The 15,234-nt window shown below is 57.5% G+C and overlaps 1 protein-coding gene across 1 annotated transcript in view; it reads left to right on the forward strand.

Annotated features, from left to right (window-relative positions):
• NCS1 (neuronal calcium sensor 1) overlaps positions 380-15,234 on the forward strand; it is a 56,539-nt gene continuing 41,684 nt past the window's right edge. The window contains exon 1 of the mRNA XM_018055980.1: positions 380-523. Coding sequence (XP_017911469.1) covers positions 460-523 — 64 coding nt within the window. The 5' untranslated portion in view covers positions 380-459. The remainder of the gene's footprint in view (positions 524-15,234) is intronic.

Genomic DNA, 15,234 nt, shown 5'->3' on the forward strand with positions numbered 1-15,234 from the left:
CTCCCCCGGGCCGCCGATCCGCCGGCGCAGGCCCGGCCGGGCGGGCGGGTGCGGGGCGGGAGGTGGCGCCGGGCGCTGAGTGGCGGCTCCGGGTCCACCCCCGGCGCGCCGGTGCGGGCGGGAGGCGGGGAGCGCAGGGGCGGCGGCGAGAGCGAAGCGCAGCAGCGAGCATGTGCCGCGGAGCTCAGTAACCAGGGACGACCGCGGCGACAGCGCGGCCGCGTCGGCGCCCAGCCCAGCGTAGCTCCGCGCCGCGGCGCCCGGAGAGGGCGGCGGCCGGACGGCCCGGGCCTGCCGTACGGTGCCCCCGTGCCCCGGCCCCGCCGGCCCGGCGCAGACAAAGGCGCGGCCCCGGCCCGGCCCGCCGGCGCCCCCCGCGCGCCCCGCCCCGGCCCAGCCGCTCCCGCTGGGTGCCCCGACGGGGTCTGGCCCGGGGCGCGGGGGCCGCGGCCGCCGAGGATGGGGAAATCCAACAGCAAGTTGAAGCCTGAAGTTGTGGAGGAGCTGACCAGGAAAACCTACTGTGAGTGCGCCCGCCGGGACCCCCGCGCCGCGCCCCCGGCGCTGCCTCCGCCCCCTCGCGCCCCTCCCCCCACGCGCGCCCCCTCTCCCGCACCAGCCCGCTCCGCGCCCCCAGTGTCCGCCCCCCAGGGGCCAGCTCCCCGCGAGGCAGCCACGCTCCCTCGGCCGTCCCCTGCTCTGCCCCCCACGCCCCGGGGCCCTCGGAAGCTCGCGGCCGCGCCCCCAGCCTCACACCTGGCCCTATTGTTCTAGGGCACCCCCCCACCCCGTCTCCACGCGCGCCCCGGACGTCTGCCGCCTGTCAGCGTGCGCGGGGCCACCCTCGGGACGGGAGGGCAGGCCGTGGCCCCTTCGCGGCCCCCTCCCAGTAGAGCTGTCCAAAAGGGCAGGGGTGGGCACGAGCGAGGGGCGGTGGGCCGCGGAGGGGGCGCCCGCTAGCGAGGTGGCTCCGGCTGCGCGGAGCCGACTGGCGGCGGGGCGGGTGATTCATGCATCACGATGCCACTGCTGCTACTGCCGCTGCTACTGCTGCGAGGTTGGCCTGTCGCCCCCTCCCTGGCCCTGATCGTGTGTTAGGGGGGTGTTGGGTGGCGGGGGGGAAGACTTGCCAGAGAGCTGGCGGCAGCGAAGGGTCCTGGGCGCCCTCTTGGCTGCAGGACTTCCAGGCTGATCTCTCCTCTGGCCCTGATCTCACCTTCCTGGCTTCCATCTCTACTTGCCAGACTGGGAAGTGGGTTTCTGCAGCCCTAGGTGATCTGGCCCTATGCATCCTGTAACCATCTGGGGCACCCATGAGAGGAGGGTCTGCCCGTCTCAGATGTCCCTAGGTCTGTCCCAGTGTGTCTTTCTCCACTTGTCCAATTCCACACCTCTCCAATTCGCTCACATCTCCAGTTTCTCCATCCCAGACTTCTCCTTCCCTGCAAGCCTCTGGGAGATACCCCTGGCACGCCAAGGGTTAATGGCGCTGGGTCCTGACCCACAGAGGGTATCTTTTGGGGGATTTCAAGAAAGACTGCTGAGGGGTGAGGAAGGGCTTCTGCCTGGGGGATCTGACTGGGAAGGGGGCAGAGATTCTGGGCTGGGGTTGGAATTCAGAACCCGTACCTGGGCAGCTGTGTGGATCTGGCAGCTCTGCGCCCTCCCTGGAGGTGGCAGACTGACCACCAGCTGCACCCGTTGATGGAGGCTCCGCTTCTGGTGGTGCATTGCACAACCTCTGCTCCCCGCCCCCCAACCCCGTTCGGTTGATCTTCTGAGCACGCTTGCAGGTCTGCCCGAGCCCACACTTCCGCTCCGTGCCCCTTGGTCCCCATGTGCTTGGAATGAAGGGGGCTTTCCTGAGTGGGTGCTCTTCCGCTAGAGGTACTGGCTCTTCTCCAGTGGAATTCTGCAGCACGGCGCTCACATCCCAGCAGCTGCTCCTCGAAGGGAGTGAGGCTTGGAGGACTCCATCCGACTCCTCTCACCCTCTTTCTGAGCTGGGCAGGTGGTCCTTTCCAGTTCAGCTGTGGTTTTGTGAGGTTTGCTGGGCCTTCCTGCAGGCTCTGTCTGGCTATGACCCATAGCTGTCAGCAGGCAGGCTGCCCGGGGGGATCTTTCCGGGCAGAGCACACGGTGGGCTTCAAAGGAGGGGTGGGCTTGGGTGCTCCAGGGTGTCTCTGTCATGGTGGGGAGCAGGGGAGGTGCCTGTGAGCTGAGTGAAGCCCAGGTTCCTGCTCCTGGAGCGCATCACGCGGCAAGCTCCTTTTTGCTAACGTGTTGTCTTCACAGTGGTCCCAGGACCCAAGATCCCACAGCACCCCTGTCACCAGGCGATGCCAGGACTTGAACCCAGGGCTGTCTGGCTCCCAAGTTATGCCCTTCGAGAGACCTCAGAACTCACCCTGAGAAATCCAGAGAAGCTTTTCCTCTTTCCAGTTTCTAAGCTCATGTTGGTAGACTCGGATGGGAAGATTCCTGGGGAGGTCATTTTGTCTACTCCCCTCTCTCTGGGCAGATCTAGCAACTTCGGGAGAAGTTGAGTCAACAAGGCCTTGTTGGGAACCAGCCCCGTGGTGCTGGGCTGAGCCGGTCTATTTTTAAAGGCCTTTGGAGACCTGGAACAGTTTCGCTGAGGGAGTGAACAAGCCGGGTACTTTTTCTCAGGAGCTCTTACTGGGTTTGGGCTGACGGAGATGGTGGCGGGCTCACGGGCCTTCTGTCTGTCTCCCTTGCAGATGTCGGCTCCCCCAGGGCAGGCCCTTCCTTCTCTGATTGTGCTGGCACTTAGTAGGGCCACAGGTCTCTATTGAATGAAGAACCTCCCAGCAGGAACAGCAGAGAAAGCCTGCAGCTGGTTCTAAAGCCCCCAGCTGGGCCTCCTGGTGACAGGGCTTGGAGCCATCTGCTCTTTGTTTAAGGGATTCTGTGTTTTGTACAGGGTCCAGAGAGGAGCACTTAGGGAGGACTCTCAAATGTCAGAATCTCCTGGAGAGCCCCAGTTAAATACCAAGGTGCCCGGGTCTGGTTGCCTCCCAGATTTCCGATTCTCAGAGTCTGAGCTGGGCCCAGGCACTTGTCTCCTTGACGAGTGTCTGTCATGCAGACCTTGGTTCCGAGGATTCCTGGCTCAAGACCCACAGCTGGTTCTGGGGGTCCCAGCATGTGTAGGCATCACCTGGTGGCCTAGGTCACCACCTCGGGTGACCCACAACCTGCTGCCAAAGGCTACAGGGGACCCCTAGGGGAACCCCAGATGTCCACACCTCAGTCAGTGCCAGCTGCCATCCTTGGTGGGGAGCCTCCTGTTTTTGGAAGAGACGATCTTGGTGGTGGTGGTGGTGGTGTGTGTGTGTGTGTGTGTGTGTGTGTGTGTGTGTGTGTGTGTGTGTGTAAGCAGGAGGCAGTCTTGAAACTCCCACTATGTGGCTCTCCCTAGGTGCATCTGGATTCAGCCTAGCTGAACCGCTTCTTCATTCAGCCTTGACACTGCAAAGCAGACTTTTTTCCTCCCCTGCATATAAGATTTTGTAAGTCATCAGCACCCCGTAACCCAGTCCTCACCCCTTTCGGACACAGTTCACATCCAGGGGCAGCAGGAGGTTTGCGAGAGGTGCAGGCCCTGCCCAGCTGGGACTCACTGAACAGTGCTCGGTGTGGCCAGCAGCCTGGTTTCTATGAGGTCTGGCCCGCTCATGTCCAGCTTGTTGTTGAGGCTGTTGTCAGCCCTGTGTGCCCAGACTATGGGACAGGCCAGCTCTTCACCTAATTGAGCCTCAGTTTCCTCATCTGCAAGATGGGTGTGCTCATGGTACCTGATTCCGAGGGTATGTGACAAGGGAACAAGATAATTTGCACACAACATGATACAAGGTGAATGGTTGTTGCTATTTAATCGCTCAGTTGTGTCTGACTGCTTTGTGACCCCATGGACTGTAGCCTGCTAGGCTCCTCCGTCCATCAGATTTCCCAGGCAAGAATACTGAAGTGGGTTGCCATTTCCTTCTATAGGGGATCTTCCTGACCCGGGGATCAAACCCGCGTCTTTTATGTCTCTTGCGTTGGTAGGTGGACTCTTTAACTCTAAGCCACTTGGCTCCTTAATGTGTGACACACACTTGTCAAGGATTTAAGGATACATGTTAGTGATTGTAATTAACGCATTGTTTTGACTATACAGTTCAGCTTCATTCTGAACTGGTCGCAAATATATCTTGTGAGCAAAGTACCTCTCATCTTTCTGCAGAGGAATCTTCCATGGCCCTGGTCTTTGTGCCTGGCACCCAGGAGGCATAGAATGATGAGACTTTTGGTTGGCCCGAGTCTTAGCAGGTTCTTGTTGTACCCGCAGCAGTCTCCCTGCCCCCCTCCCCCCGACTTGTTAATTTTGAGGCTGCCCTGATCTACCATTCCCTGAATGCCCACTCTGTGCCAGGTCCAGAGATGGAGATGTGAATGAGAGAGATGTAATTCCTGCCCTCAGGTGGAAACCAGGCAGGTCATCTGGAAAGCTGAGCTTGTGGCGCTCAGGCCATTTGTTGTGGTCTGAGCTGCCTCCATTTAAAGCTTCTGGACCCAAGCCAGCCGGTTCCAAGAGGCAGAAAGCTCCACCCCTCTCCCCCTTTCTTCTCTCCTTACGGTGCTCACCGCTCTCCCCATGGACCCTCTTTCCAAGACTCAGAGGAGGTCACCTCTCCCTGCCATTCTTGGTCGGCCCGGGCTCTGCCTTGCCCTGGCTCGCCAGCCTGGAGCCTCTTTGGCCTTTTCCCTGATGCCCAGAATGTGGAGGGAGGAGCGGCTAGCTGGGCTTTTGGGGGAGCCAGCAGCTAAGGCCTCTGCAACCCAGAGCAGAGAAGGGGATCCCAGGAGTCTGGTTGAGAGATGCTGGTTGTCACGTCTCTCTGGCTTTGGGAAGAGTCCAAGAGGGTCCGTTCCTCCAGGGTAAGGGATACTCTCTGAGGGTTACTTCCCCCTCCCAATCTGCTTGGCCAGAGAGGACAAGACATTGCCTTGGAGGAGGCAGGATCTAAGCACTCGTCTTAAGATAAATGAGCAAGTCGGGGTGTGGAGGGCCCCACCACCAGGCAAAGGATAAGCCACTCAGGAGAAGGAAGGCCCTTAGGAAGGAAGGTGGCTTCTGCAAACCCTCTGCATCCCATGTGCATGCGGGTAAGACCCAGGAGGCTGCTCCCTGACTCCACTGAAAACTAAACAGAGCACCAGCAGGAGGAATCGAGGTTAGACTCTTAAGGCGGGGCTGGGCCTTTGGGCAAGAAATATCAAATCCGTTGTAAACTCTGTATCCTGGAGCATGGGGCCGGGTCCTCATTCATGCTCTGTGACCTTGGGCGAGTTGTTCACCCTCTCTGAGCCCAGTTTGCTCATCTGCAATACCTGCCCAAGTGACTTTGTGGGTCTAAAGGGGAGAGGGCTTTGAGGTCCAAGCGTGGGCTGGAGGGGAGCGGGGGGATGTTTAGCCACAGAGTCTCTGAGAGGGCCGTAGACCCCGGGGGCCGGATATGCTGGGGTTCTGGCCCTTTCCTTGGGCAAGCCTCGTCTCCTGGAGCCTCACTTTCCTCTGGAAAACAGACAGCACAGGGGCCCCAGAGTCGGAGGATTTAGCGCTGCCTGGTTCTGGGGGAGACCCTTTAAACCTCTCCCGGAGGCAGCTGGTCCTCGGAGGCAAGTCCTCTGTCCTCTTGAGCTGGATATTCTCACTGGTTTACATTCTGCCCCTTGAGGAGAGAAACAGAGGCCAGAGAGGGGCAGGGACACCCCCAGGGCCCAGGCCACCTGCAAACACCTCTTCCAGCTTTCTGCCTCCTCTAGCTCCACCCGTCGCCACCCCCACCGCAGAGAGTTCTGACATCTCACATCTCACAGTGCCAGGGAAAGCTCTTTCTCCTGGGGGCAGCCTTGGAACTGGACCCAGCCTCCTCTGCTCCCAAGACCAGGCTTGAGCCCCTCTGGGGCTGACATAGCCGGCTGGTGCATGGGCCTCAAGCCATCCCTCACCCAAAGGCCATAGGAAGGGACTTGGACATTTTCTGAGGTGGGTGGAATGGGGGTCCATGGATGGAGATGGTGGAGACATTAGATTTGGGTTTAGATATCATTTTAGCACATAGTCCAATGAATGGGGGGCTTCCCAGGTGGCTCAGTGGTAAAGAATCCGCCTTTTAATGCAGAAGCTGCAAGAGACAAGGGTTCGATCTCTGGATCAGTAAGACCCACTAGAAAGGAGGTGGCAACCCACTCCACTACTCTTGCCTGGAAAATTCCATGGACAGAGGAGCCTGGTGGGCTATAGTCCATGAGATCGCAAAGAGTCGGCTGCTACAGTGAGTGGACTGGAGAAGAGGGTTGCAATCAAAGTCGTGTGATCATAGTGATGAACTGGGGGTTCATCAGTGCGGATGATGTAAAGGACAGATCCTGCGTGTATTTAGGAGGAAGACTCAATAGGACTTGGTACATAGGTTTCATTACCTTGTGAATTTGAGATTATATACTCTTTAACTTTTAAAAATCTGACGATTGTGACTGTTTGCCCACATCATTAACTGCTCTTCTAAAACATGATTTTTATATGATGCATTATATAAGTGCAGCATATTTTATTTAATCCCCGGCCACTGGACAGGTAGATTGCTTTTTTCTCCCCAGTGTAAACAGTGCTGTGACAAGCATCTTTGTACCAAATCTTGGCATAAACATCTCTGTAGTAAATTTTTGCACATGTCTCTTCTTGAAGATAAATTTCCCCAAATGAAGTTGTGGCATTACAGGCTGGGAACATCTTAAAAGGCTTTTGATTGAAAAATTGTTCAGTTGCTCTCCACAAAGTATCAATATGTTCCCATTTATATTTTCAGCAAAAGTGGATGAGGGAGTGCCTATTTCCCTGTATCCTTGCCAGCACCGAGTATTATTGTTTTCTTAATAATTGCCAGCTTGATGAAGAAGAAAAAAGCAGCTCACTATTTCAATATTCATTTCTTTGATTACTATAAAATAAAATCCTGGAATCTTTGAGCTAGAGGAGACTTTGGGGTCATGTAGTTCAATGTTCTCATTTTACTAACGGACCAGTCGAGTACCTGAAAGGTGAAATATCTCTCCCAAGGCCACATGGCAAATACACAGGCCGGGAACCTAGCAGGGCTCATTCCCGTCAGGTGCCTCCCACAGTGCCATGATGAGTTGGCCTTTGGGGTGGAGATGAGCAGGTAAAGAAAAACAAACAGACAGAAATTTTAAAAGAGATTGCTTCTTACTATCATTATGAGATGAAATAGTTTGTATTGCATGTGGCCTGTCTACCAGGGAAGAAAGTGAGAGTGTTAGTCGCTCAGTTGTGTCCAACCCTTTGCAACCCCATGGACTGTAGCTCGCCAGGCTCCTCTGTCCGTGAAATTCTCCAGGCAAGAATATTGGAGTGGATTACCATTCCCTTCTCCATGGGATCTTCCCGACCCAGGGATCAAACCTGGGTATCCTTCTTTGCAGGCAGATTCTTTACCATCTGAGCCACAAGGGAAGCCAGGGCAGAGATCATCATAAATTAACATGCCAGGTTTCTAGATAATGTGAAATTGGGGTCAGATTCCCAGCCAGGGGTGGGACAGCAGAGTGGTGAGGGCTCAAGGGTAAGTGTGTTGGCCGTGTATCCCCGGGGAGCCCCCCACCTCTCTGAGCTCTGGGTGCCTGGTGTGTGCCCGTCAGCAGGCGCAGGAACCGATGCCAGTAAGTGCCAGTAATTGACCTCACAGGATGGGAGCTGATTGGCCATCAGAATCAGGGGACGGTTTTGGCCACCCCCCTGGGAGGTCACAGGGTAGAGTGTCACAGGCCCTTGACTGAATTGGGAGTGAGTGGCAAACGCAGAAGACATCTATGTTTAGCCTGGCGGGTTGGAGGCTAGATCGTTCTGGGAAGTGGGGAGGGTGGGCCGGCTCCTTAAGGCTGGGTTTTAGGATCCTGCGTGGATGTGGGCCTGGGGGACTGTAGACACACCTGCCTGGGGTTCTGTCCCAGAATTGCTGCAGCCTGGACAGTGACTGGAGTCGCTAGCCCCTTCTGGGCCTCGGTTTCCCTTTCTGTACGGTGTTCAGATTGCCGGATGGTGGGATTTCCTCTGGGGAAGCCTCTCCCACCCCCATCCTGGGTCCCAGGGACGGGATGTGCTTGGGCTCTGGCGTCTGATGACTTGGCTCGGCCACAGGCACGTCCTTCCTCTCCTGATGCCTCTGTTTTCTCATCTGTGAGCTGGGGCTCGTAAGCCCCCCCCATAACACAGGCTGTTGTGTGTGAGGTCAGACACGGCGGAGACACTGAGTTCGGTGGCCCACTCAGTGCTCCCTCTGAGCGCATCACTGGTGACGGGGGGGGGGGCCCGTGAGCAGTGACTCGTGAGGATCAGAGGCTGTCGCCACGGCGAGAGTTGGGCCTTAGATCACGTCTGTGGGATGCAGGCCCAGCTCAGGGTTCACGTGTCTGTCACCCACTCCTCCTGGGAGCTCTGCGTGGTCCTTGCTTTACAGATGAGGAAACTGAGGCTCAGGGGACCGCAGCTGGCCCAGGGCACACACCTGGTGAGTGATGCGGGGGGAAAATTGACTCTGGGCCTGGAGGAGGGGTCCTGTGCGGCTGGGGGTGGGGGTGCGCCGAGACGCTAAGGGCATGGGTGTGGGTGAGCATGAGTGACTGTGGGCGCCGGGAGTGGGTGTGCAGCCCTGGCTCACGTGGGCACGCACCGAGTGCGAGTGATGGGGTCACCGCGTGTGTCAGGAGTGGGTGAGCGGCACGTCGGTGTGTATGAAGGCAGGTCTGAGCAGGTTGTGATGTAGGTGTGCGGGGGGGGTGGGGGCACTTGGGTGGGAGGCAGAGACAGGCTGGGGCTGGGCCGGAACTCATTGCTCAACTGCCTGCCCCAGGGCCAGGTGACGTGGCTGCCACGCCTCTTCCTTTCTGCCCTGGCCTTGAGGCTTCGGTCGCTGGGAGCCCCCTGCCCTCGAGCTGTGGGGAAATGTCACTGGGAGGAATGAGAGTAAGGATGCATCCTGTTTACTAAGTGGGCACTTGGTGCCAAGCATGCCGAGTACAGAATTCCCTCCTGTGTTCTCACTGCAGTGAGAACTATTGTGTCCATTTTACAGATGAGGGGAAGAAGGCCCAGGCAGGTTCAGGGACATGCCTAAGACCGCCCAGCCAGTCAGCGGCCAAGATGGGGCTCAGGCTTAGGCTTAGACCTTTATCTTGCAAAGCCATGCACTTCCCACCCCGTGCCAGCGTCTCATCTCTGTGAGCCTCATAACCTTGGAGCTGCTGCTGAAGGTAGTGAGTGTCCCATCAGTGGAGGCATTCAAGCAGCTGCCAGAGTATCAGACAGTGCCAGGTGTTCCTGGATGCCTGGGCTGGATGGGAGGTTGGATGGTGGGGTGGTAGGATCCTTCCAGCCGGAAACACAGCCCTACTGATCTTATTTATTTTTGGTGGTGCCGTGTGGCTTGCAGGATCTTAGTTTCTCCACCAGGGATTGAACTCATGCCCTTGGCAGTGCAAGGGTGGAGTCCAAAGTACCGGACCGCCAGGGGTTTCCCAGCCACACTGGTCTTGCTGTTCTGATCTCTGCAAGGGACTGGAGGCAGCCACGCTTGGCTTCCTCTGGGGCAGAGCTGAGGCCTGCAGGAAGGTGGCAGGAGAAGGGCTGGGACGAGTCCAGGGAGCCCCACCAGGAGCATGCAGTGGGCAGGGCCGCACCCCCGTCTCTGAGGCTTTCTTAGCTCTGCCCCATCCATGGGGGGCCTTGGGTTCTGACCTTGTGTGGACCCTGTGCTGACCTCAGGGAAGCCTCCCAGCCTGTGAGCTCTGGAGCAGAGCACCCCATTGTGCAGTGTCCCCTGCTTTCGGGGAGCCCGCAGACTGGGGGCTGGAAAGCTGATCGGGGGCAGCCTGAGGAGGGGCAGCCCAAGGATGAGGCCGTGGAGGCCCAGAGTGCCCCGGTCACTGTGCCCTGCCCTGCCCCTGCCTGGCATGGGTGCGGTGCGTTGGGAAGTATCTGTTGGACCAAGGAAGACGCGGAGTCCTCACGGGGGCTCAGAGGCACAGTGACACAGAAGACCGCGGGGTCTGGAGGCTGGGTCACAGGGCCCTGGGTCCCCGTCCGCAACTTGAGGGCTGGGACAGGTCTGGTGGATTTCGGGTTTGCTCAGTGCCCAGTCTAGAGCACAGTGCAGGCCTGTGTGTGCCTCTGGGGAAAGCTTGGTTTTCTCAATGTGCTTGTCCACGTGTTGCTTTGTTTTGCTCCTCCGATGACCCGGGTGGGACCCATCTGTGCCCGTGCCCTGCCATCTGATGGGGGTGCGGAGTTGCCAGGGAGTCAGAGTCTGGGATCCCCATTCCAGCCCACGACTCGTCGTGGCCTTTGGTGGCGCCTCTCAGGGTCTCCGTTCCCCATCTGTCGCACTCTCAGTAAGATGGGGTGTCGCCTTTTCTCAGCCCCAGGGAAGCCTGACCGACTGTGCCCCCAGGGAGGCCATGCTCCCCACCTCGGGAGCCCGGCAGGGTGCTTGGGATGGGTGCAGGCCAGCTGCTGGCTCTGGCACTCCTGCTCTCACGAGGTGGCCCCGGAAGCTGGCGGGGCGTCCAGGCCACACTGAGCTCTGGATTCCCTGGCAGGGGAGGAGGAGGAGGGCAGAGGAATGTGGCTTTGAGGAATGTTTAACCCAAGGCAGAAATAGCACTCTGCCTTTTTTTTTTCATTCCAAGCTCGGGTTTTCAGCTAGGAAGTGGGCTCAGAGTGCCATTCTCTTTTTCTTCAGCCTCTGGCTCCCCGACTGCTCCAGCCTTCTGGGGGCAGGAAGTGGCCTCTTTTTTTTTTTTTTTTTAACTAGGAAGCTGCTGTGGGAACCAGAAAGGACCCTGGATTTGGAGGAAGGCAGAGTTGCCGTCTCTGGGGTCGCACAGAGTCGGACACGACTGAAGTGACTTGGCAGCAGCAGCAGAGTTGGTTGGGTTTACATCCCCAGTTCTCTGTTTCCATTGAAAAAGACCCTGATGCTGGGAAAGATTGAGGGCAGGAGGAGAAGGGGATGACAGAGGATGAGATGGTTGGATGGCATCACTGACTCAGTGGACATGAGTTTGAGCAAGCTCTGGGAGATGGTGAAGGACAGGGAAGCCTGGTGTGCTGCAGTCCATGGGGTTGCAAAGAGTCGGACACAGCTTTCCCAGGCCTGTGATCACTTTGCACCCTGACACCTGCTTTCTCTTCTAGGGGTTGGGGAGGAAATAGGATCTGAGATTTAGTGACCTGGTGGGTGGGGGAGGGGAGAGGATTTGAGATGGCTTGTCAGTCGTGTCAGGAGTTCCCCCTCAGGGACCAGCCGGGCCTGGGTACAATGCCCAGCTCCTCTCATCAGCTTTGCAATCTTGGCCAAGCCCTTTCTTATGGAGCCTCCTCACTTCATCTGTAAAATGGGCCGGTGACGATAGCCCCGCCTCCCAGGGTGGTGGATGGAATGAAGGTGGAAAACGTTGGCAAGAGGGCCTGGACATCCTAGACTCGAAAATCCTTCTCTGAGTCCTGGGGGCCTCAGGCGTAAAATGGGAAAACACCCCCCACTGGGGGCCTGCAGCCGGGTGACATGAGGGTCCTAGCCAGGGATGAGTGCCCACTAGGACAGCTTTTCATCTGACCCTTCCATTTGCCTCATTCCTCTGACCCCGGGGCCCCTACCTTCGCCCACACTCGGCTTAAACCAGTGCCCAAGTCCCCTCCACAGAGGTGCCCGGGGCCCAGCCAGTGCCTGCCCCAGATCTGGCGATGAGAACACGTGTAACCCACCCTGCTTCCATCGGGCTGTGGGCACCTTGTGGATGGGACCGCGTCTGGTCTCACGGTTCACTGCTCCATCCCTGGTCCTCGGACAGAGCCTGGAACACGTTTGTCGAAAGGAAGGAAACAAATCCGTCAACGCACACGCTAGTGGATGAGGGACGTTTCTTCTCATCATCCATCTTGGGTCTTTGCTGTTCCTTTGCCTGGCCTCCTCCCACCTCCTGGCCTGGGTGATGGGGGGCTTGCCACATCTGGGGGAAAGGTGGGCCTCAGAAGGCAGGTGCTGGGAGGCTGGGCCTCAGCAGGTCAGGCCTAGTGAGGACCCCTGCCCCTCTCTCCTGCTGGGCCTGGGGAGACGAGGAGGGGGTCAGCCAATCAGCTCAGCCCCTCCTTTGAGGCCCCTCCTGCCCCTGTCTCTTTGTAGGAACCACAAGATTCCTGTTCAAAGGCAGGAGATGGGGCTATTTTTGGCACTGTGGGGGAAAAAAAAAAGAATGCTTCCCTTCTGTTCAAAAATATATGGTGTGTGTGCTGGGCAGGCGGAGAGCTTGGTGGAGCTCAAAGCCTCTGCTGGTGGGGAGGGGGTCCTACCCTGGGCCCCCGTGGCCCTGCCAGTCTCCATGGCTCACTACCCACACAGCCACGTTGGGCAGCTATTGTTTCCTTGCTAGGCTTGAGCGGAATGGGATCTTAATTAACGTAGTCGTCAAAATAAAGGAGAGGAGCCTGCCAGCTGCTCCCACCTTGGTGCGTGTTTCCTCCACCCTGGCTCCGTGGAGGGGGCTGGGTGGTCATGAGAAGCATTCTGGGCACATCTCTGGGAAGGAGGGCCAGCCCGCTGTGCGAGAATGGATGGAGGCCCTGGGTACCCCTGTGGGCGAGTCTGGCCAAGGGCATCCCTGGGCCACTATGCTACCCCTCACTCCCCAATCCAGAAAGTCATGGGAGTGCCGAGACACAGGGTAGATTGGATGGATGGGTTTCTGGCCCTCCTGGATTCAGTTTGGCAGGGAAACAAGAAAGAGTGTTGTGCAATGCAATGCGAGTCCACCAGGTCTGGGGTGCACCTGGGAGGGCTTCCTGGAGGAGGCAGTGTTTTAGGAGAGACGGTTATCATGTACGGGTGTGAGTTGAACCATAAAGAAGGCTGAGCACCAAAGAACTGATGTTTTCGAACTGTGGTGCTGGAGAAGACACTTGAGAGCCCCTTGGACAGCAAGATCAAACCAGTCAATCCTAAAGGAAATCAACCCTGCATATTCATTGGAAGGACTGATGCTGAAGCTGAAACTCCAATACTTTGGCCACCTGACTCATTGGAAAAGACCCTGATGCTGGGAAAGACTGAGGGCCAAGTAGAAGGGGCAACAGAGGATAAGATGGTTGGATGGCATCACCGACTCAATGGACATGAGTCTCAGCAAGCTCTGGGAGATGGTGAGGTTAGAGAAGCCTGGCGTGCTGCAGTCCGTGGGGTCGCAAAGAGTCGGACAGGACTTAGCAACTGAACAACAAGGGTAGTGTTGCCAGGTATACTAAACAGTTATTCGTTGTTTATGTGAAATCTGAATTTTTATTTGCTCACTTTGGCAGCGTGACCTGAGGGAGACCTAGGAGCTGAGAAGCCACGGGGAGATTTGGGGGGAGGCGTGGTTTATGGGAGATGCTGAGAGTGTTTCACAGAGAAGGAACAGTGTGTTCTGGGTCTGGAGGCATCAAGCTGTGGCAACTCTGAGGCCCTGGAAACCTGAAGGAGCAGGGGTAGGAGTGTAGAGGGGGTGCCCCCGGAGCCAGAGGCCAATCAGGGAGCCCTTCTGGGAAGCAGCTGACCAGCAGGGCAGGGCTCCACCCAGAGGTCACACTGGCGGGGCCAGCCTTGGGAACAGGTGGGGACACGGGGTGCAGGGCGGGAGAAGGGGGCCCACCTTGGCCGGAGGAGACAGCAGCATTTGCTCAGGGTCACGGTCCTGCCTCTGGTGGGTTCTGGTCAGGCTGGCTGGTGTGCGGGTGTGACTTTCTCAGAGTCCCAGTGCCGGAGTCCAGGACAATGAGTGACCCGACTCATAGCTCTTAAAGGGCCAGAGCTGGAGTTGGAACCCTCAGGGCCACGAATCCTGGGCTCCTGGGGCTCCACTCTCGCAGGCCCTGGGATGTGTGCCCTGGAACCTTTGGGGGCCACTGTGATGAAGGCCAGCCTGGCGTGTCCCTCCCTTTCCCAGGACTAGGGACAAAGCAAGCAAGTGGGGGCTATGGGTCAGAGGAGGCAGAGGCCATGTGCCCCAGGACGGGGTGGATAGGCGGAGGGCGACTACCCATGGCTCTTGTTGCCCCTGCCCCTCCCAGGCGCTCATGTTATCGGCCCTGGTTGTCCTGCCCTGCCTTTGCGTGCTGTGACACCTTTATTAATGAGAGTAGCAATTGCTAACATTTTGGAGTCTTTGCTGTGCTCCATCTGCCTGGGTCATAGGCTTCTTCTGCTTTTAAATATTTACTTGGCTGCACTGGGTCTTAGCTGCGGCACATGGGAAATTCAATCTTTGTTGCAGCATGTGGGATCTAGTTCCCTGACCAGGGATCGAACCTGGGCCCTCTGCATTGGGAGCGCAGAGTGTTCACCACTGGACCACCAGGTATGTCCCGTGGCGCTTCTTCTGGCTTAATGCTTTGTTCCTCTTGAATGTTCCCTGGCCGCTTCTGGTGGTCCCCAGGTCTCACCATGCTCTGAACTTTGAATATCAGCAGCCCCAGTGCTGGTAAGCCCTTTCTCTCTGCCTGCTGAGGTCTGATTGCGTTTACAGGTCAGTGTAAGTGCCCCGTCCTCAGGGAGCATGCCCTGACCCCTACTTGGGTCGGTTTCCTGCTTTACATGACAGATAATTTGACAGCCCTGTGGTCCCCTGCTGTAGGTCAGTATCTACAGTTCCATCAGGGCCTTGGAGGACAAGAACTGGTGTCTAGGTCACTGTCGCGTTCCCTGGCCCATATGAGTGCTCAGAAATTAATTGCTGGATGAACAAAGGGGTGAAAAATCCTGTTTGTTCCTTCTAATCACCCTGGAAGGAAGGTTTTGCCACCACCACCACAATCCCCATTTTACAGGAGAGGAGACTGAGGCTCAGAGAGGTGAACTCAGTTTCTCAAGGTCACATAGGAGCTAAAGAATGAATTACTTGACTCAGAAATAGACCCTTCCTGTTGGCCAGGTGTTTCAGCCCCTCCCGCAGCCTCTGACCTCGAACCCAGGTCTCCCGCATTGCAGGCAAACTCTTTACCAGCTGAGCCGCAAGGGAAGCCCCTGACCTTGGCAGATGCTTGGAAAATATTCGTGAAATTGGGCTACACCAAATCCCTGAGCACTCCACTCTGCTCTGAAATGTTTGAGAGGTTCT

The sequence above is a fragment of the Capra hircus genome, chromosome 11 (genome assembly GCF_001704415.2).
Source record: "Capra hircus breed San Clemente chromosome 11, ASM170441v1, whole genome shotgun sequence".
NCBI lineage: Eukaryota > Metazoa > Chordata > Mammalia > Artiodactyla > Bovidae > Capra > Capra hircus.